This window comes from Asterias amurensis, chromosome 6, assembly GCF_032118995.1.
Source record: "Asterias amurensis chromosome 6, ASM3211899v1".
Classification (NCBI taxonomy): Eukaryota; Metazoa; Echinodermata; class Asteroidea; order Forcipulatida; family Asteriidae; genus Asterias; species Asterias amurensis.
Genome location: NC_092653.1, coordinates 4,496,908 through 4,520,496, shown reverse-complemented (window position 1 = coordinate 4,520,496; position 23,589 = coordinate 4,496,908). Strand labels below are relative to the sequence as shown.

The 23,589-nt window shown below is 37.8% G+C and overlaps 1 protein-coding gene across 1 annotated transcript; it reads left to right on the top strand.

Moving 5' to 3' along the window:
- Window positions 1–5,255: 5,255 nt before the first annotated feature.
- Window positions 5,256–23,162, top strand: LOC139938772 (nuclear hormone receptor E75-like). The gene is made up of 7 exons (XM_071934395.1): window positions 5,256–5,612; window positions 12,397–12,538; window positions 13,660–13,804; window positions 15,818–15,999; window positions 16,905–17,138; window positions 17,573–17,846; window positions 18,209–23,162. Exons 1-7 carry the CDS (start codon window positions 5,608–5,610, stop codon window positions 18,454–18,456), a joined length of 1,230 nt encoding a protein of 409 aa, XP_071790496.1. The 5' UTR covers window positions 5,256–5,607; the 3' UTR covers window positions 18,457–23,162.
- The last annotated feature ends 427 nt before the right edge of the window (window positions 23,163–23,589 follow it).

Genomic DNA, 23,589 nt, shown 5'->3' with positions numbered 1-23,589 from the left:
GGTGTTTTTTCTTTCATATTATCTCTCAACTTCGATGACCAATTGAGCTCAAATGTTCACAGGTTTGTTGTTTTATGCATAGGTTGAGATACACCAAGTGAGAAGACCTGTCTTCGACAATTACCAATAGTGTTCAGTGTCTTTAACTCAAAACACTGTTATTTTCTGAACGTTCGAGCATCAATCCTGATGCCCATACACCTTTTTTTTGTATAGGGCCTAGTCATCCAAAAATACATCAAGTTGAAGGGAAACGAACCCCAGGGCCCAAATTTCACAGAGCTGCTTAAGCACAAGTAGCTAAGCAAAATAAAGAATGCTTACAAGAATAGGGTTACCAGCCAAAATACATGTCACATGTACAATTTGTGATTGGTACCCTGCGGATTTCTGCTAAGCAGTAAAATATTAAGCAATATTTTTCTGCTAAAGCAGCTCTATGAAATTGGCACAGGGCAACATTTATACCCTGAAACACCTGTTGGGGCTCTAAAATCTATCTAATATAATTAGAGAGATCGACGCTTTATTTTATTTGTGTTGTGGGCGCACCCTTTAAAGGGAAGGTACACGTCTATTTATGTATAGATTTTGCCTGTTTATTGTTAATTCCGTTTTTCTTAATTCTGTAAAAACTTTGTAAATTTGAATGTTGTCAACCTTTTGGTTGTTTTTTATTCAGATTAAAATAAACCATTAATAATTTATTAATTATTTATTTATTTTAATTCTTCTGACAAAAAAAACCCCAAAACAATAAAACAAGCACAGGCCGTCCAGGGAAGGGCAAAAGTCAAAACACTGTCATCAAAAAAGATGTGCCCTCCCAGACTAGCTCATAAAAAGTACTCAAAACAATGCTAACAAAACAATGCTAACTTAAACTGACTTCTGGTAACGAGCAATGGAGAGCTGTTGAAAGTATAAATCATTGTGGGACGTAGTTTTTGAGAACGAAGTAATTTCTCACTAAAATAATAAAAGACTTCTAGCTAGAAATCTTTTATTCATATCTGAAAGCACACAAATTTATCCAACAAGGGTGTTTTTTTCTTTCATCATTTTCTCGCAACTTCGATGACCGGTTAAGCCCGAATTTTCAAAGGCTTGGTTTTTATGCTTATGATCAGATACACCAAGTAAGAACACTGGTCTTTGACAATTACAAAACGTGTACAGTGCCTTTAAAGAACGGTGTGTCATTTAGCACTTGAGAGAGACTCCGCTGGACGTGAGGCTAGTAAATAATAAATAATAAAAAAATCCGGGTAGCTACACTAATTTTTCATCAGCCTACTGAAATGAATACTCTAAAAAAAAATGCAAGCAGGAAAATGCCTGCCTGGAAATTGTTATCTTAAAATATGCATTAATATTCATCTATCAATCTAGAAGGATATGAAATACTACCCGTAAACATCATAATGTAACAATCAAGTGGAAAGGGTGGGTACGGGAAAAGCCCTGTTGTTTCACTGGAAAGGAAATACTGTTGTTGTTTCTGTTGCAACATGATCGGGTGTCAAGAGTTGAACATGAAGTTTGATGACTCGAATCAAAGGTGAAACTCTTGCATGTCGTAAAGACTGACCTAATTATTTACAAGAATTGACTTCCCTGGCCTATTTATATAGTTATATTGTAGATTCAGAATTTCACCATTGAAGGTTGAAGATCTTACCGCTCTTGGTAATATACTCAAAATAATTGTTCAAACTTATTTGGTAACGAGCAATGGAGAGATGTTGATGTATAAAACCACCTCCATTCCACAATAAAACATTGTGAGAAACGCTCCATCTGAAGTGACGCAGTTTTAAAAAGAAGTAATTTTTCACTCACTAAAAAATTTGAATTTGATTTTGACACCTCAGAACTTGATTTTGAGGTCTCGAAATCAAGCATCTGAAAGCACACACTTTGTCACAAGGGTGTTTTTTCTTCCATGATTCTCTGCAAATTGACGACCAACTGAGCTAATATGATCACAGGTTTCTTATTTGATGCATTATGTTGAGATACACCAAGTGAGAAGACCGTTCTTTGAAAGGTGTCCTCCGGTGTATTTATGGCTCGTCCCTAAGTTTGGACGAGTAACTCATCCTGTAAGACTAACTTAACTCTTTGTGAAATCCACCCCTGGTCTTTGACAATTACCAAAGGTGTCTGGTGCCCTTTAGGTAGTGTTGCACGTTGGACCTAAGTGGTCCCCAAAAAGTTTGGATACAAGCGAGACTTGCACTTTTCATGGGTATCTAATACCCCGAGGCCGGGATTTGGACTGTATAGTGCATTCCATGGTTAGTGAAACCATAGCTTATTCGCTTCGGCTCTTTTCTATAGCTTGGCAACGTTTCACAAGGATCTATAGATGTGAATAATGGATGCGTTCGTTTAGCTTGCCTGGGTCGACCCCGGTGTGTGGCGGTTTGTTTTCCCAGGACGAACGTGGGTAATTATCCGCACACGTTCGTCCTGGAACGAACGCACCCTATATATAAGGCAAAAATGCATTTGTTTCGAATGGAGTTCTATAGAAGTGTCACCCGACGTAAACGTAAAGATGGCATCTTCCCATAGTTATCTTAGGATGTAGACATTATGAAAGTTAAATGTCGACAGTGTCTCGGGATGACGACCCGAACTCATAGGATGTCGACCTCCGGAGAACATAGAATGATAACATTCTGAAAATGACGGAAAATGTAGATATCTTTGGAAGACAACATCCTACTTTCAGGGGAAAATGTGTGTCTTGAGACAGCGTTCTATACTTTCTTTCAAGAAAGTGTGTCAGGCTGGAAGCCAACATTGTACTTTCGGGGAAGTGTATCTGGAAGGGTGTAACAAGGAAGACAGCACTCTTCCTTGAAGGTGTCGTCATCCCGAGATAAACTCACTCCGGATGTTTTCACCGAACCTTTCAACAGGGGCCAATTTTATAGAGCTGCTTAAGCAAAACAACTGCTTAAGTAGGAAAATAGCTCGCTTATTTTACATGTTTTTAATACTGGCCACAATTTCATGTCAGAGACATTGCTTGTGACTGGTATTAAGCTGTTGTTTACTACTATAGCATAACAATTGAGTGGTAATCTGATTTTACTAAGCAAGAATTTGTTTGCTTAAGCAAAATTTTGTGCGAAAGCAGCTTTATGAAATTGGGCCAAGTTCTGCAGAAAATTACCTCAGGATCTTAACAACGTCGCACTCTTCGAAAATCAGACTTCTCTTTCCATTTAAAGCCTTATAGATACTGACATGGAATAGCCCGGATTTCAACTCTCGATTCACCGACAGTGTAATCGAATGCATCAAAAATTCATTTATAACAGCACTGCACTGTTTGTGACCACTTTGGCAGAAAACCCCTGTTTTTTTTGCTATGAAAACCTGATCAACATTCCATGGTTTATTAGGCTATAATCATCAGTGAAATTTAGCACTGTAGGCTAAACCTTTACGCGTGAACTATTCCCAGATCCTTAAGAGTAAGAGCTAAACTACTGTGAACACTAGTGATTATTATAGTCAACAACAAATACCCACATTCCATGCATATAGGAATAAAAATAATTCTGCCCAAATCACTGAATTACCGGCACTAATATCAAAAGCTTTTACTTTTAGTGGCAGAAAAACCCTTGCCAATTTTCCACCGCGTGATTTCTCCCTTTGATCTCTTCAGTAGGAACTTACTCTGCCCATTGTGCCTTTCAGTGAACAGCGGAAGGGGCGAGTGCTCCGAACACAAAGGCAAAGTGAGCTGTTGGGGGCCATTTTGAATAAGCCTGGAATGTGTTATTCTTATAATAAAGCTGGGGACATAATAGGGGGAATTAATAAGGTGCACTACTAGCCCTGGGGGGACAAGTCGACCTTCATGTCCGGGGTTTAATTACGGAGCGCGGACAAATTCTGAAATCCTTTTTCACGATGCCCGAAAGATTAACCCGAAATAATTCCTAAACGGGTTAGTTGCCTATTATAGGCTATACGTATTGTGATTATAAAGTTTATAATGTATATTTGGTTTGCGATAACACCATATGAAGCAAGACAAGTTATCACAAGCACATAAGCAAGAATAGATACACACGTGTTGCAAAACTAATTGATACCCGGCCATGCAATAATGTTCTCAAATGGTTAGCATACCTTTTTGACATCACAACTTTCATGATACTCAATGTTTTGTTGAAACATTGTCTACCATTTTTTGGCTAAAAAAATGTACGAAAAGTACAAAGTAGGCCAAAATCAAGCCTCGTGTTACAATTAACCGCAATGTTGGGTCATGCAGTGAGTGAAAACGTTTTCGAAGTTTTGCAAGCATGATTGTTCCTTTTAGAAAAAAACATTTTTCTCGGATATAGAAAAAACATTTTGCCCGGATTCAGTATGGCTTCATTGTATAAACTTGTATCTGACAGCGGATACTGCAGCCGATTTCACGAAACGCTAGGATTAATCCTATCTTGAGTTAGGACGTGTAACCCGTCATAACTTCAGATGGGTTCATTGCGTCCTAAAGTCTATGGAAACGGAACTTTACCCGTCCCTAAGTCCTACAAAGTTAAGAAGAGTTTGGTGAAATCGACCCTAGTCTTTGACATACCAAATATGGCATGGTTTTGGGAATATCACACTCAGTCCAGAGTCTTTTCTATAACACATCACAATCACACTTTTGTATGCTTGTACATACAGTGGTTTCTGAAAAAAATAGTATTCCAAGGTTCAATTCCCTATAGCTTATTTTGGGTCGTATCCCCATTTGTTTTTGAAGTATATAAAGGCCAACTTCCGTTTCAAACTTTCTCATTTTCCACTCTGCATCAATACTTTGAAAGACGAGGAAGTATGTTTCTATAGGAGCTTATTTGTATAATTTTACGAAAATAAAATGTTTGTTGTTTTTTCGTTCATGGTTATATATGGGCCTACCAATGTTGTATGTAGATCCTTGTATATTTGCCACCATCACGTCAATGTTCATAGAACAGAGTTATATATATACCGGGATATAAAGGAATACGAGTCTGACTGACACGGGTCCACAACGGCAAGCGGTACCAGGTATAGGCACTGGAGCGGTGCTTGCCACGCCCAAAGCAGCACCAAAAAAGTGAGTCACCCATACCCGGGCCACTTCTTTCCCCCAATCCCCGAACAATTGGTACCAAGCACCGCTATTTACCCACCAATTACGTCAACGTACGTATACGACACCTTTAGCAAAGCACGTCATCCATTCACACACGTAGCGTTGCCGCCAGTAGAGAAAATCAATTGCGAACTTTACAAGCTCGATCGTCAAAGCACAAAGTCCCTCAAAGTACACCAGCGTGGAAGCAGCAAATGCTTCTTCTACAAGAAAACCTTCAAACTACACAGAAAGTGGCGGACTTTAAGGAAGGAAGAGGACGAACAGACGAGTTGTCGGTTTCTCACTGACGACGGAAGCCTTCTGCGGGACGGAAGGCTTATCTCCAATCCCCACTAAATCTACGACTACCTCTAGCTAGCTATAGGACTCTCTGCGTTGACGTAGGCAGTATTCGTGAATAACACTCATTATATAACGTTTGGGCTGGATCCTCAAATATGCGGTAAGCTAATTGACAGAATTCCTTTAATTATGATGATGTTCTTCAAGTTACTTAACCAACCTAATATTTTATACTTTATGCATGCCGGGTACGGTTAGTTTGTGAAAGGGTTAGGGAACCAAGACATGTTATCGTTGGTAAAGGGATGGTAAAGGGCACCTATGATGAAATGTAAATTTCTACTTGTGCATTTCAATCGCCTTCGTTGCATCCGTGAAATATCAGGTATGTGCATGTACCATCGGCTCCTGAAAAGTACATCCATCCTCAAGTTGTCGGTTAAAAATTATTCAATGCAATAAGACATAAGTGTTGATCCAACCATGGAGGTAACAGCATGGGATGGTAGAAGGGGGCGGGGGGGGGGGGGGGCATTTTGCAGCACATACCCACAACTCATTGCTTTAATTGTTTTTAGAACCTCTCTCATCACTCACCCTTGTCTTAATGAGCAGAGAATCGACTTGAGCTGTGTGTATCAGCGCGGCCTGCTGCTTTACGCAGTCTATATATAACTATTCCTTTGCATAAGATGTTTTATAAGCAGAAGATTACGCAAAAAGGTTGGTTACGAAAAGGCTTTTTTTTTAAGGTTGTTTACGGTTTTTGACCATGGATGAATTGGACTGGAGAAATTAATAACATGAAACGGAGAAGTCTTAGTTTTTCTATGGCCTATATCACTATTATCAGAAGTCATTTAGAGTCGGTCAGTATTCACGGGTTTATACTTTGCAGAGGAAGACGTGACACAGTTTTGGCGTCCTGCTCTTCGTCACAGATATCACATTTTATTGATAAGAGCTTGATACTTTACAGTAACTGTTTGAGAATTTGAGAATATGTCACACAACACGTTGTGTGCTTATAGGGACCTGGAATGTAGGGCACAACTTGATGGGCATGAACCATTCTGCAGAGACGCCGATAATAACACGAGAAGAAGATCGTAAGTTTAAAAAAAAAATCGCATTTTTAAAGATTTTGTTTCTCAAATCCCCATTTTTATGAATTGATCCTCGTTAGCTGCAGTGCGTTTTATTTTTCTTCGGTAAATATAAGTCGGCCATAAAAAAACACAAGAAAGTTGTCGCTGACAAATAGGTATTTATTTATGTATTCATTTATTTGTTTCTTGTTTTTTCTTCTCTTTATTTGAACCGTACAACTTCATTTCTTCAGCTTCCATATAAAAGTTGGGTCTTTATCGAAAGAAAAGCTTCAGTCATAATTTCTTTTTGCGCGCTTGTTTGTTTGTTCATTTATTGAATGATTGATAAATTAATCTTTATTTTGTGTGATATACATTCATTTATTGGTGATTATTAATTTGTAATTATCTTCCGGGAGATTAAACTAATCCCTGAGGGATCATGTAACGCAAATAGCACTGTAAACCACAAATCTGAAACCTGTGTGTACAGAAGACGAGATGTTGACAGTTTTCCCGTGTTGCGGTCCGCATGCATGTATAATGCTTCGTTTTTTTTGAAAGGGCACGTACGGGCATCAAGGCATTTTCTCCTTGGTAAGGGAAAACTATGAGGAAATTGCAATTTTCTACCGTAGCATTTTAGGGACACCAAGGCAATGGCCAGGGGCACTACTCGTTAACAAGTGCGTTTTGTATGCCGATATTATTTTGAGTAATTACCAATAAAGTGCCAACTGCCTTTAAGGAGACTGAGTGAAAAAGAGGATAAAATAAGCTGAAAACCATGACTATAGAAACAGTCTGAAATCAATTATTCTTTAGTGGCAAATTGAGTTCGCGATCTGTAAAATTCAACATTACAAAACAAATTTTAAACTGTTATTGTCAATCGTCCTGTTTTATAATTTTGATGCATTATTTAAAACAAAGTTTATTCCGCCCTCACACGCCGGATGCATCCTCGGCTGATTCTGATTTTATAACCTTCGGTTTATATAAATGCCAACCGATCTAATTAACTAACATGGATCTATACGCAGCGGTCAATTTGTTTTCAGTTCTCAGGACAAATTGTTTGGTTTGACAAAAAAAATCCCTGATTGCAAGATGCAAGAGTAGGCCGCTTGAATCAAAGCATTAACAAAATTCTTTCTAAAAACAAAATTTGTCAGAAAGGGAAAGTGCTTCAAAAAGGATTTTGTATGAAAAATTACATTCAAGGTGACGTTTTTACTATAAATAAATAAATAAAAACATAACCGCTCAAATCTCTTTTGGTCGGTTATGGCTCCGAAAGAGACGCAAATATTAATTTTGACTTAAAATAAGGCCACGTGACACTTTAAAATTGCACATTTTGTTTAAAAGAAAGAATGTCACATTTTTTCCGTAGTATTGTTTTTGTTTTGGTTTGTGCGGTTTGTTTATTTTGGTCTGAGTATAACCCGGATGTGTGGGCGTGGGATAGTGGTGGGCTCAGTGTTTGGACCCCTTTGTCAAAATTTGACTAGCCTTCTCTTCGCCCCCTCATTTTGGGTTTGGGGTAAAAATAGGTGGTGCACTTGGGGTCCAAGCCGAACAGACATAATCACAGCTTAAATTTTACATGATTGCCCTCCGTGTCAGCTATGTCATTCACGCCATCGTAACTGAGGATGCAGGGGGGTGGGGGGGGGGGGTAGAATTGTCTTAAAAACATGGATGTGCAAAATACATTAAGCTTCATTCTGCCCTCATCCTTTTTTAGCCCACATTCTTTTTTTCTGTACTTTTTGTCGTTGCCCTTCTAAAAAAAAAAAAAATTGTTCTGGTATTTCGCTTCGTATTGGCACAATTCTTTCGACGAATGATGTAACTTTGTCATATTCAGAATTGTTACTTTTACAACACCAGATAATTTTTCCTCCTGACTCTTTCCTCCTTGAACACAATTATTACAAAACAAAGGCCCTCATTCTTCTCTTTCAGACCCCACCCTGGACGATCATAATATGTCATGTGAAATTTGTTTACTTGGTCTAATGGTGATTCACAGGGGTGTGGCCCTACCCTTAAACAGTGCCAAAGATTTTGCCAAATGGCTACCCAACAACAGATCGTGTAGAGTGTATTGTGCACCAAAAAAAATAAATCAATCAATCAATCATTAATAAATAAATAATTTAAAAAGCGCCTAAATCAAAGGTTTGTTCAAAGGCGCCGCGGCACAGATGAAATAAATAGGTTATTGATGGTAGGTCTCCTGAAACAAGTAGGTTTCTCAGAAGTGTCTTAAATGTGTTGAAAGGATGTTGTGTCTCTGATGTGATTTGGTATAAAGGTTGCCGTTTAAATAAGTTAATCGACAATCTTGAAGGCAATATCTGCTGAGATTCCTCCATGGTTTAAACACTGCCAAAACTGAGGGTAAGTTTGACACAATGGGTGTTGTCACATAGATACCAAAAGCTTATCAAAATGGACACCATAAGGTGTTTTGACTAACACTAATTTCTGTCAAATCGAATATTCGTATTTTAGTATTCTTTATTATTGATTACAATTCTCTCCTGTGTATAATCATAATCTACACGTAGGCTTACATAATGTGTTGTGTAACGCATGTAAAAGAACCCAGTGCACTCTTCGAAAAGAGAAGGGGGTTCGCCCCGGTGTTCCTGGCTGTGGCTGCTGTATGCGCCGTAGCACCTTGTAAACCTTGATAAGGTGCTAAATATTTGGGCCTAAAAATCATCACTGCAATTACATGTATTTAGCTATCTTTCTGAAAGTTTCTATAATACTCAGCGCCTTGAGTACCTTGTTTGTGTTAGCTTAACGTCCAAGTTTTCGCAGCTAACAACCATCAAGGAACAGTTAAAACCAAGGCCAACTTCTTGCATGTTTTTATCATTGTTCAACAACCAGTGGTTGTATATAACGACGAATCTACGAAAACTTATAGTTTATTAATGTATTTAGTTCGTCTTTACCCTACTTGTTTTATCAATAAGACTTTAAAAAAAACACCGGTTATTTTGTATTATTCTAAGAATACGTGTACATGTAAACCAAGCTACACTGTACCATTCTAAAGGAAGGTTAAAGCACCCATGGTTAAAGCATGGAGGAAGACAAAGTTGATGTAATCCAATGTACGCGTACATGTACAGCTTCTTTTGTACGTTGCTAATAATACTCATGGCTGTACAATTAACGGTAGAGTAACTTTTCTGAATGAAGTGTACACAATTATACATGTTGAAGAGCTTTCCGTCGCTGCGCGTTGGTCTTGTGTACAAAAGGGTTTGTACGTCATTAGTAAACGGGCAACAAGTTGATCATCATGGTTTAACTAATGTAGGGGGGGGGGGGTGGTGGGTGTCGTCAAAACAGAGGTGCTAATAAGCTGTCACTTTAATCGGTGATACATATGTGCAGTGAAACCTGGGCGTTCACTTCCCTTGTGTTGTCTTTTGTTACCGCTTCCTTGGAAAAATAGAAAGCATTTGTACCTGTGACCTCCGCCCTATGATTAATAAGTTATCATAAACATTTGAATGGTCGTAATACCAGACACCAGGTACCACAATTGGTACTAGGTTTGGTTTGACGATGACTAGCTTTCGCACGTGGCGAAATTTTCCCCTCCTAAAATGTTTTGACTCCTAAAAGTGAAATATCATAGCTCCATGTTCAGACCCATTATCTCAGACTGGCTGGAACCATGAGGTCCAGAAACGCCCGCCATGGCATGGAGCTTTATTGAACAATATTTGCGACTGTTTGATCATGTCAATGTGACTTGAAATATTAGACGATTGGTTTGGTATTTCTTTTCCTCAACTGTGTTCTTGACTGGGCTCTAAATATTGTTCAACTCTTCTGGAGAGTTTTCTTATTTATTTTTCACACCGATCACGACATCTGTGTCAAATTGATGGCGGTAGCATCGTGTTCAGGAGCTAAAAAATCAAAGTCCACCGGGAAACTTGCAAGGTAAGAACTGAAAAAGAGAAGTTGAAAAAAGGGAGAATACACTGAACAAAAAGTTATATATCAAAGCGATGTGAATCAAGAAACCTTGCGAAATTACTATAGTCATTTTGGTAAGAAAAATATGTCCATCAATTGATTTGAAAGCCGCGCTGTTTTTATTGTTGGTGACTTTTGGGGGTATATGTGGTCGACGTTTTTACGCGTACGAACGGTATGTTTTTTTTCCCACAAACTCAATGACCACTTGCCTTTGTATCTGCTGCTGACATACATTATTATTTGTTTTCAACTTTAGATTAAAACAAATTACGAACATCGTGAAGTCGTCAAGTGACATCATCGATGGGGACTTTAAAGGGAATATATATTTGGTAATCACATTTAAAAATAATGGCAATAAAAATAATTTGGTTATAAGTACAGTAGCTTTGGATGGTATACAATATTTTGAGAATCGTTTCACTTCGAGGTAATGTGGTTATAGGAAAATATGTAATTTGTATCCCCTAAAATTTGAAGGAAAAAAAAATCAATGTTTTTATTAATCCCTTGGCCTACAAATCCTGAAAAAAAACAGCACAATTTCCAGCATGTAAACACATGGTCGTCATCAGCTTTTCCGTTTATTAAATATTTTTGGCGATACAGTTTTCTTTAAAATTACTTCATTTTATAGGGGAAATACCCCACGGAAAAATTCATAATCAGCGAGTTTCCAGACTGAAAATTAAACACGGATGTTTTCACCCCTAACATTCGTGTAGGCCTACAATACCTTTCAAACAAAAGAGGCAAACTTGTTGTAGTTAAAATACGTGACCAAAATCCCTGCCAAAGAAAGAGTAACTTTAAACGTTATTCACGGTGAGTCAGGGAGTTAAATTTCTCTTATCAGAGACCAACACAGGTACACGGACATATAATTTCTTCATTCTTCCTTCTAACTCGCCATGAAATAGAAACTCCTATTGTATTTTGTTCAAGGGAACAATGGTGCAAGAGGCGTATTGATTATTTTTATGTTTCTTCTTATTTTGTTGGGAAATTATTATTATTTCCTCGTGTGGGGAAAACACAAAACAAAATATGCGTGAGTGACTTTTCATTTGCATTTCGCCGCCTGGGAAAATAGGGATGCAAATTGACAGTCTGATTTTGGTGGTGATGTTGTGATGTGTTTGATGGTAAGTTCATGAGAAATGTTCATGCGGCGGTATTGTCTTTTCTGTTTCTAACTGTTAATTAAGCAAATTCAACTTTATAAACTATGTATTTATTTTTCAGGTGGTAAGATTAATGATTTGGCCTTTGAGAAAGATTCTGCTAGGGTTGAAATGTCAGGCCACATAACTATGTTTTTTGTTGCATTTACACCATATTATAGGTCATTTTGTTTGGGAAGCATTTTGAAACAGCTTATTATGTTTTCTGGTTCAGAACAAGCTCAATCATTCTTGTTCTGCTGATTTCAAACAGTCAGATGCAATAATCAGCATTAAACGATTACATTTTTTTTTTTGGGGGGGGGGTACCTAAACAGGCATTGGAATGCACTCAACATCCCATAGTCCCAACAATTCAAACATGATCCAGGATACCAGTCATAAATTGTACTTATGACATGGCGGTTTGGCTGGTAACCTGTATCCTAATAAGCATTATTTTGTTGTGTGCTAAAGTACTTGTTGTGCTTAGCTACTTTTTTGTGCTTAAGTAGCTGAGTGAAATTGGGCCCTGATAGTGTGACCAGGTTAGGGTCAACTTTTAAAATTACATTTTTCTTATACCCATAGATGCAAAGTTTCAATTGGGTCATTGCTCTGTTTTGTGATACTTATATTTATGAATCCTTATTATTATTTTGCTTTGCAGACTTGTGCTGGACACTTCAGACGCAATGGCACCCTCATCTTGCAAGAAAACTCCTCCTAAACCCGTCCTCCCACTTTGCAGAATCTGCACGGATGAAGCATCAGGAATTCACTATGGTGTTACGTCATGTGAAGGCTGCAAAGTGAGTATTTTATATCCTCCCTTGTTATCTTTTAATTTTATCTTAATCTGGTAACAGAACCGAGAAATCATAAAAACCGACTCGATCGAATCCCACTCTGAAACCTAAAGTCTTCAGAAAAGAAGCCATCTTCTCTCAAACAAAAGGAATTAACTTAGAACAATGATCTGGGTTGTAGCGAAACTTCAAGGGCCTTTTGGCGGGCCCTTATTAACTTCCAAGTCGATAAACATGATAGTTTGTATCATGATGCCTAATCACAATAGAAGTGAAATAATGAAATATATGGGATGAGAGAAAAATCAAATTGTCCTTACTGGGATTTGAACCCAAGACTTCTGACACTCCGGGCAGATGCTCTACCAAGGAAAACAGGTTCTTATGGGAAAAACCTGAGGGAGTCTGATGCTGTGTCTCATAGCTCAGTTGGAAGAGCATCTGCCCGGTGTGTCAGGGGTCTTGGGTTCAAATCCAAATGAGAACCATTTGTTTTTATCTCATCCCATGTTTGATTACCTAGTTGATACTCGGTTAAAGTCCCTCCAGAATTGGGTCAGAAGCAGAAGTCAATCACACAAATGAAATGTTCTTTAATTCATCTACAATCGTAAGTCTACATGAAAATGGTTTTGGTTGTATATAAAGCTTCTGGGGCCTTTAACCGGCCCTTATACTACATGTGGATAATTCTTGTGTTGAATGATGAATATCTTGGCAAGGGCCCTTGGGCAAGTAAACACGGTATATTTTGTACTTCTTCAAAAGCCTCATCAAGGACTAGCAGTGAGCAATTTCAGAACATGAATGGTTTGTTATTTTATCATCGCCCAAACCTGCAAACTATTCTCATTGTTGATTTTCCTTGATCATTTTGGAAATTGCAGCAGTTTGTTGGTGGGGGTGGGGAGGTGGAGCACTAAGGTCCCCCCCCCTAAAAAAAAAGAAATAATGATAATCAGCGAACCCCAATCGACCAATTCAGGATACTAAACTGGTGAGGTGGAACTCCGGTGGTTTATGCCTTTAACTATTTCAACTGGTGGCAGCACTATCAAGGAAGACCCCTGGGTTGAATTTCCACCACATTAATTGTTCGCTTTCATAAAATTTTTAATTTCCAGGGTTTCTTCAGACGCTGCATTGGCAACAAGACATTAATCGTTCAATGCCAAAAAGACGGTGATTGTAACATAGACAAGACAAGTAGAGGTCGCTGTGCACACTGCCGCTACAGGAAATGCCTCGCAGTTGGAATGTCTGTGCACTGTAAGTAAGCTTTCCTAATTAATGAACAAGAAAGAAAAACAGGTTTAAGATTTTGTTTATGACTCAAGTACTTAGACTCAAGTGCAGGCCTACATGCTTCGTTTTTGAAAGGGCAAGGGCACAAAGGCATTTTCTCCTTGGTGATAACTTAGTATAAGACCCAAGCTTAGTTTTGTTGCAGACTCGGGTACCTATAGTTTTTGGCTCTAGTAACTTGTTTAAGGTTCTAGTGAGGTACTTTTGTTTATGATTCAAGTGATTTGGTTTCAGACTCGGGTACCGATGTGAAAGACTCTAGTACCTTTAGTTTAGAACTTGAGTATCACTGTTTCAGGCTCAAGCACCTGTTTTGTTATAGACTCAGGTACCTTATAGTTGTTGAAGACTCTATTAGATCTTGATTACCTTCGGTAAGACTGGCTTCTTCTTTCTATTCACTTCAGTTTAAGGGTTGCCCCACTTTTTGGAATAGCTCACCCGCGCCCCTTCTTTCAGTGACCCTAACACCCTTTTTTCACAATGTATTTTCGTAAACACAATATCTTTTCCCCCCTTTTTTTGGAATAGCTCACTCACGCCCCTTCTTTTAGTGATCTCACACCCTTTTTTAACAATATCTTTCCGTACAAATTCTTTCCATTAGACCTCACTAATGGCAACAATTGCATCAAAGTGCAACAACATAAAACTCTAGCGTGTTTTGAATTTTGATTGTTCCCAAGCTGTATACCCCACCCCTTAACCTTCCACATAGCCCAACAAAAAGACACGTTGTTTACTGTATTTCCATTGAAATATTCACTTCAAAAGATTAAAGAAATAAAGTGTTAACTCATGTCAGTATGATGTAGTACTTCATACAGTTACACAGAAGATGACTCATACCAATTTACACAAAAACCTATAGAATTTATCAACAAGTGTTATTAAACTGGGTCACACAATCTCTCCCCCCCCCCTAAATATAACCACATCTAAATCCAAAACTCATTTGCCAGTTACACAGTAACATTTGCACAAGCCTAAATAGGCTTAAAATACTCAGTAAGATCAGCTGATTGTTTTTAAAGAGAGTAGAGTTTATAGAGTGTGACTTTGTGTAAAGTGAGGTTGTCATTCAAGCCAAACTAGGCTGTGTAAATTTATTTAAGTTGATTGGCTGCCCCACCAATCCATCAAAAATTAGGTGAACTCAAATGCAAATCCCTTTGTATATTTGAACGTAATTATTAGGTACTTACAAAATCATTTAAAATACAAAGAATGATAATTACAATTATAACCACAGGACAAAAAGTATTCTTGTATTACCACCAAACCAATATATAGTTAGATGATAATCATCACTCAAGTAAAATTTGATGTCATCAATTTGATTGATTTTAAAAGACTTAAGGCTGCACTATTTACCACAGATAGGGAGACCACCAACTAGAGTTGGATAGCTCAGTTGATAAAGCACAAGCTTCTTCCATTTTTAATGGGCAAACATTATTTTCTTATGCTGCTCCATTTTTTTGGAATAGTCTTCCTGTGCATATTCGCTAGACTAGTTCTTTACACTGTTTTAAGTTTCCGTTAGAAACTCATTCGTTTGAAGCTGCTTGTAATCTGTGTTACATTGAATTGTATTTGCCTTCATATTTTATTGTTCTCTTTATACACTAATAGGCTTTGCATTAGGTGCTTTACTAATGTATTTACATGAATTATTATTAGTATTAATCCAAGGGACACTGGTTCGATTCCCACTCTAGCAAATTTTTCTTCCTCAAAATTTGTTATGCTATGATTATTGTTGTCACTCACAGCTGTTAGAGTGGGAAGATATCCCAAGAAGCAGAAAGCCAGAAGTCTTGCAGAAATCTCAAGTCTCTCTTCTAAGGAGAAGAATGTTTAAAAACTTTAAGGAATGGAATTCATTGGCCTTTTTCATATTATTATTATTATTATTATTATTAGTGATTTTTTCACGATTAATAATTATTCTGATTATTTATTTATCCATCACAGCTGTCAGAGTGGGAAGATATTCCAAGAAGCAGAAAGCTAGAAATCTTGCAGAAATCCAGAGTCTCTCTACTAAGGAGAAGATACAGGAGAGAGAGCAGCGAGACAGAGAGATGTACACTCTTATACAGAAACTGGTTCAGGCCTATGAAGGAACATGCTTCACTAACAACACACAGGCACATGTAAGTAGAAGGTTAAAAACTCTTAAAGGCAGTGGACACTTTTGGTAATTACTCAAAATAATTATTAGCATAAAACCTTACTTGGTAACGAGTTATGGGGAGCTGTTGATAGTATAAAACATTCTGAGAATCGGCTCCCTCTGAAGTGACACTGTTTTTGAGAAAGAAGTAGTTTTCCACGTATTTGATTTCAAGACCTCAGATTTAGAATTTAAGTTCTCAAAATCAACTATCTAAAAGCACACATTTCTTTCATTTTTATTTTCTTTCATTATTATCTCGTAACTTCGACGAGTGAAGAAGGGTCTTTGACAATTACCAATAGAGTCTAGTGTCTTTAAGTCAGATAAGTCATGGGCCTTTCTAAAACCTTGGCTTGGGCTACGGCTTGGGCACCTCAGTGGAAGTGCAGGCAGTATGAACCAGCATTCAGACCTATACATTTTTGGAGCTGTGTGTATTTCGCACACAGTGGTTCGAACATCAGCAGCTTTAGCTGGAGCCGAAACCTGAGCTGGGTGTGTCAGTCAGGTGCAATGCTTAAAAATAAACTTTCCCTCTGGTAAAGGGCACTCTAGATGAGGAAATATATCAATTTGTATTAAAACTTTGCAAAGGGCACCACAGCAGAAGCACAGGGCACCACATCAATTGCTGTGGGTGAAGTGGGTTATTTTAAGTCCTGCAAAACGGAAGTCTTTAATAACTTCTCTCAGAATCTAGTTTTATCATTATATCTGCATTTTTTAGTGTTCTGTTTTGGAGCTTTTATCAATGTTTAGATAGGTAAGTTTTCCATTTTTATCTTTTTAATGAACAATAAATTAATTGAAATTGAAATTGAAGAAGAATCAAATTTTACAATAAATGACTAAATTGTTTCTGTGGATGTCCTCCTCCTATAGCTTAAGCTGAAGCAGAGCTCCTGTGAGAGCCAGATGGAGACCGACCAACTGGACATGTCCTTTGTAGCGGCCCAGGAGTTTGCCTTAATGTCTCCAGTGCCTTTTGTGGATCCAGCTGCCATCTACACCCAGATCTGTGCCGTCCGCTCCTTCCTGACAGACGTTATCACCCCGTCGGTTGTCAACGTGGTGAAGTTTAGCAAGAATCTTCCAGGCTTTTGTGCTCTTCCTCAGGTGAGTTATAAAGGGCAAAAGGAAGATAGTCGCACCATGTTAAAGGCAAAAGGTGCTGAAAATTCTGACCTAGAATAACCGAAGAGTAAATTCCAACAACCGTCATAAGAGGATGAAATGCAGAACTAAAGAAGCAGTAACTGGAGGTTGAACCAGAATATTGAGTTACGGTCCAACCTTTTTTTCCCCTATGAAAATTTCGGTTGCAATCCAACAGTTCAGGCCTCTATGCTTCATTTATGAAAAGGCAAGGGCACCAAGGCATTTTTCTCCTTGGTAACGGGCACCCTATGAGGAAATTGTAAACTTGTTCTGGAGCATTTCAAGGGCACCAAGGCAAGGCCCAGGGACATGGAGGCAAGCAGACCTGCCAACAACTAACCAACCCTAGCAAAAATCTCATGCTCTGTCCTGTTTTATCTCTCATTAATCAGGAGGACCAAATGACCCTTCTCAAAGCTGGTTTCTTTGAGATCTGGCTCATTCGGACCGCCCCCTTCCTGAAGGTAGTCGACAATGAAATCATTGACTTTGGAGGACCGGAGGATCACAGTGACAAGTTCTCCTTCCGACTATCAGACCTCCAAGGGATGGGATTGCAGGAGAAGTTCTGGGAGACTCTGTACGACTTTGTCCGCAACTTCAACTCGCTGGATTTGATAAAGGAAGAGCTGGCAATCTTCACATCTATCATCATCCTTTGTGCCGGTAAGGAAACCATATTGGGTTCAGCCTTATTTTTCAAGAAATTTTCAAGAACTTGTTAGAAACCGTATTGAAGGCTTAAAATTCTCATGGCTAACACTTAACATTTCAACCATCTGCAAAAAAAGCAGAGTACAACTAAACAAATCGGGAAAAATAGGTTACAAAACATTTTCATATGGAACTATTAATTAGGCCTGTAGCCATATTTTTGGCTCGACTATAAGGTCATTGTTGCAGTTAACTGTTTGTACTGCTAGAGGCAGTTTGATTCCTATATTTTAGCAGCGGGTTAAATTGTTGAAACAGAAGCACAACCAAACAAAACATTGTATATAATTGGAGTCAATTCATGTTTTCTGCAGATCGTTACGGGCTGAAGGAGGTGCAGAGAGTAGAGCACTTACAGGGTGAACTCGTCGAAGTCTTGAAGCGTGAGGTGACTCGCCGCGACTGGAAGAACAAACAGCTCTTCGCTCGGCTCCTCATGCAGGTCACCTCCATCCGTGTCGTCTCCATGATGTTCAACAAATGCGCAAACGATTTCCGTCGTGCCTGGCCCCATGTGGAGATCCCTGCTCTCCTGGAGGAGATACTTGATTACGAGTACTAGATCAAGTCCCCAAAAGTACTTCCAGACATCAGGTTTGATACTTCACAGAGGCAATGAAGGAAATTGCCTCCCTGCCCCCTGGTCATTGCCTGGTGCCCTTAAAATGCTCCTGTAGAAATTCACAATTTCCTCATAGGATGGCCTTTACTAAGGAAAAAATGCCTTGGTGCCCTTGCCCTTTCAAAAACAAAGCATACAGGCCGGAGACTTTCATCTTTACTCCTGAAAATGTATAACACTTTTTGTTCTTTATTCCCAACTCAATTCTCCTTTTGGATTAAAACTTCCCTGTTATTGCGTTCCATCAGCTTTATATTCATAACCTGAAGTAATTATTTGGATCTTTTTATAGAGCTGCTTACAGCACAAAACATAGCTAAGCACAAACAGATTATGCTTACCAGAATAAGGTTACCAGTCAAAGCATAATGCCACATGTACTGTATGTGACTGAGCAGACATTTCTTATGCAATTCTTTCTTCTGCTTAGCAGATCCATGAAATTGGGGCTCAGGACCCTGCTTGGTTAGATCAAAATTAGTCTAAAACTCACGGGTGGACTTTGAAAAGTTCGCAGAATTACAAATAAGTTGTCCACTATTTTGGAATAATTGATAGGTTTCTAAGACGAAGACAATTGCCCAAATCAAGCTCAAGTCTGTCAAGACTTCTCCAATCTGATTAATTCGGAAAAAAAGTTGGTGTAATATTTTTTGTAAAGATTTTTGAACAATTTGTGATGAAGAAAGTACTAAAACAAGGATGTTATCTTTTGATGAAAGTTAGACATGAAAACATGTACTACTTAATACAAATGTACATAATATTTTCCACTAAAAGACTTTATTTATAACTTAACTATCAAGGAAAGAGTTTATACTGGTAGGGCATATTGAGCGGTAATGATACCGACAAGTGAAGACAATTTTTATTGGTTTTTAAAAATGTTTGTTGATCACAAGACTGATCTTAGCAGCTGCACCCCCAAAAAGTGTCACTTTGCACGCTACACTCTTGCACGTTCACCTCACTGTTAGTAGAATGATTGGAATGACTTCGACCCAATTTCATAAAGCCTGTAAGCATACAAAACTTGGGGACCAGCCAAAATTCAATCAATTTGACATTGGTGCAACTGGTGCCCGACTCATTTTTTGCTTTAGCAAATTTGCTAAAGCAGTATTTTCTGTGTAACAGCTTTATGAAGTTGGACCCAAGTGTAACCCAAGTAAGAGTTCACTCTTTGTTAAGTAATTATTGTGTGTGATTGTAGTAAAAAATGTTCTGACTTGATTGACAGATTGGTTAGAATGAGTTTAGAAACTTCCACCGATTTTCTGTCTCTTTTCATCATCCCTTGTTTCTGACGATGAGGAATCTAAATTCAAATATATTTCAGATTATAACAAAAGTTTATCATAAATTAGATATACATCAACACTTTTCTGTTAAGAAGTATAACTAACCATCCTTGTAGTTCAATAACCCAGTAACTGGTAGAATAACTAAGTTACTATAACTTAAAACCCATGGATTAGTACAACGGAAAGACCATTGGTGCATTGCTGTTGGCTTCTCACCATACAAAGGATGTTAGTATTTTAGGCTCAATTTCTTTAAAGCTGTTAAGCACATATGTTTGCTTAGCACTGAAATAATTAGCAGCAAACAAGTCACCAGCCAAAAAATAACGTAAAGTACACACTTGTGACAGGCCGCTTAAATTTGCTTTGGAAGTTAGTTCAATATTAGCAAGTTGTCTGCTAATACTCGTAGATTACATTAGCCTAAGTACACACTACTTGTGACAGGTCGCTTAAATTTGCTTTGGGAGTTAGTTCATTATTAGCAAGTTGTCTGCTAATACTCGTAGATTACATTAGCCTATAGTTACTAATCCCAGGTACTAAGCCTAGGTACCATAAACCATATAAATTATGTAAATACTATTAACTCTGACCATAGCGAAATATGGCCATCGAGAGTTATGACCATTGGTGTAAAAAGAAACATTTGTAAAAAAGTACTTTAGAGCGACTGGTCGCTCAGTTTATAAAAAAGAAACAGGCTGGCCCTCTATTTTGTTTTGTTTTGTTTATATATTGCATAAGAATGAAGAGTACGATTACAGGAAAATATAAATTAACTACTAAAAACTTATTGTTAACATTAACACTACCAAAGATGAAACTTGCATTGCGTTTAATATAGTGATACTGGAGAGATTATGTTATGGTGGTGGAAAATATATTTAATCGATAAAGTTTTGGATAAACAAACTTCTTAAAAAGTTTTATACTTGTACATAATTGGTAATGATTGGAAAAAAAAACCACTAGTTGTGAGCGTTGATTAATCTGAAAGTTTGCTTTCTTAAACCAGAATCAATAGCACCCTCCCTATAAAAGGACTCACATTTTGGGGAAAATCCACAAGACTAAAGGGCTTGTAGCTAAATTTGTTTTACTGCAGACCAGAAAATTTGATACAAAACTGGAATCAAATTGAGAAGAACACTAGACACACAGTTTCACAACTGTTTTTGGAACAAGCACTATAAGAGCAATTTTGTCACATTTTTCTAATGGGAGGGTAATACTTCAATACTCAACAGGATTGAAAGAGATTTGTAATTATCAGTTTTAAATTAAACTCACAGTGGTGAGGTGTTATTACTCAAAAACACAAGACCGTCGGACTACCCAACAGGGTAACAATCAAATTATTTTCAAATCTGAGAACCGTGTAAATGTTCTGTGGCAGAATTCAAGATATAAAAAGGCATGATATTTGGCCATCAGAAAAAGTACAAAGGCTGACATACAAATGTGACGTTGGTTGACAAATCGGAAATCAGACTTTTAAGTAGGAATAAAATCATGCCTGTATAAATCTATGGATCCTTAAAATTTATGCAAAAGGCTGCGGATTCTGCAGAATTTTGCGGTAGTTTTGGCCACATGCTAAATATGTTTAAAAGCATTATATATTTTCCTAACTAATTTTCAGAGTGTGGAGTTTATTTTTTAAGAGTGGCATTACTTAACTGGAGATTGTTTTCTGGATTTTATAATTAAAACACTCTCCGCTGGTCGGAGTGCTTAGCTTTTTAGACCTTGATATTTTAGACTGCTGGTGTTGGCATTTAATTTATTTACATTTTTTAGATACAAACAAAAACATTTGAAAAGACAAACAATGATGATTTCATTTTCCCAAAAGGCTATACATTGGAAACCATAACTTTTTTAAGATGAAACTAATGTTTTTGAGAATGTTTTGTTTCCCCCTTCTTTGAACTCTATGTGGACTTAGACATGTCCACACAGCGTTTTCACCAGTGTTGAAAAAGATTACGAGTATAGAATAAAGAAAGGAATGTCCACAGATTGAATGCACACAGGTACTGGCAATTACTCAAAGTAACTGTTAGCATTAAAACTTACTTAGTAACGAGCAATGGAGAGCTGTTGATAATACAAAACATTGTGAGAAACGGCTACATCTGAAGTAACGTAGTGTTTGAGAACGAGGTAATTTCTCACTCAAACAAAAGAAAGATTCAGGCTTGAAGCCTTTTTTAGGCATCTGAAATCACACAAATTTGTGCAACAGTGTGTTTTTTTCTTTCACTATTCTCTTGCAACATCATTGACCAATTGAGTCCAAGTTTTCACAGATTTGTTATTTAATGCACATATTAAGATACACCAAGTGAGGATACTGTCCTTTGACAGTTACCAAAGGTATCCAGTGCGCCTTTTATTAAAGTGCGCCATGGTCTGTTATTTTGGGACTTGCACAGTCTGTTATTAAGTTAGATCTGAAAGCAATTAACATTAACAAGATGCATGGCTTGTTTTGTGCATTAATTAAAACCAAAGCACTATTAGACTGCATCCCTACTATACAGGCACATGCACTGTAGCTATATGTATAGGGACAAAACACATACATAATGGAGCTTAAAGCCCGGTTCCTGCGAATGCGATACGAATGTTGACGTTTCATATTCGCAAGGCATACTTCGCAACAGTTGAGTTGTGTTCAACTCTCTTGCGGATATCACAGCGAAAACAGAGTTAGACTTCAAATTCACATCAAATTTGCATTCACAGGAAGTATGAACCAGGGTTTAGACGTCAAATTCACGTCAAATACGCATCGCATTCGCATTTACAGGAAGTTAGTCTTCTTTCTACACCATTTGATGACAATAAATTATAGTTTGGGACTAAAGGCGAGATCTATCTGAAAGCAATCAACAGATGTTAAGTCAAATGCAAGATGCATGGCTTGTTTTGTGCGTCAATTATCATAAATTCGAGCACTGTTAGACTACACACACTATACAGGCACATGCACTCTAGCTACATGTACATGTATACAGGGAGAAAACACATTCATGATGCTTAAGTCTGCTTTGATGACGACATTCAATTATACAAGATTTTGTCTTTGTGTAACAACTTTGTTCAACAGTACAAGAAATTTTCATATGAGATGTATGTATTTTTGCCTCATTATTTACTAATAAATATGCTTCCTGTATGGATTACATATACCAGGAAAACTAAACCTTTGTGATTTTGTAAGTTACATTTTCTATTATTTTTCAAAGAGAAACATTGTCTTTGGATTGGTTGCTTTGGGCTACAAAAGTGGTTCCTTTGAAATAAATGGTGGTTGGAAAGATTGTTTTATAAGTAGAACATAATGAAAATTAGTTTTTGTTTTACCCACATGTACACTAATGTATACATGTACTTGGTACTTTCCTTAGTTCTGTGAACAAAAATCACAGGCATTATTCTCGGGTGGGATGCCAACCCATAACCTTTGAAATGCTAGAACAGTGTCTTACCATGCGAGATAGAACCTCCATGGTCTTACCAGCTAGACCATTGAGACTGCCTGGTAGCTTATCAATGTTGCCCTTTAAGAGGTGGGTGAGGGGGGGGGGGGGGGGGGGTGGGAGACACACTTGCTAGTTCCACTTTCTACAGCTAAGTCACTGTCTAATCAAAGGGCAAAGACAGAGAAGATAATGGTCTGGGACCAATTTCATGTGCTGCTTAACTGTAAGCAAGTTTTCTTGCTTACTGCAGCAGAAAAAATTGATAAGGTGCAAGC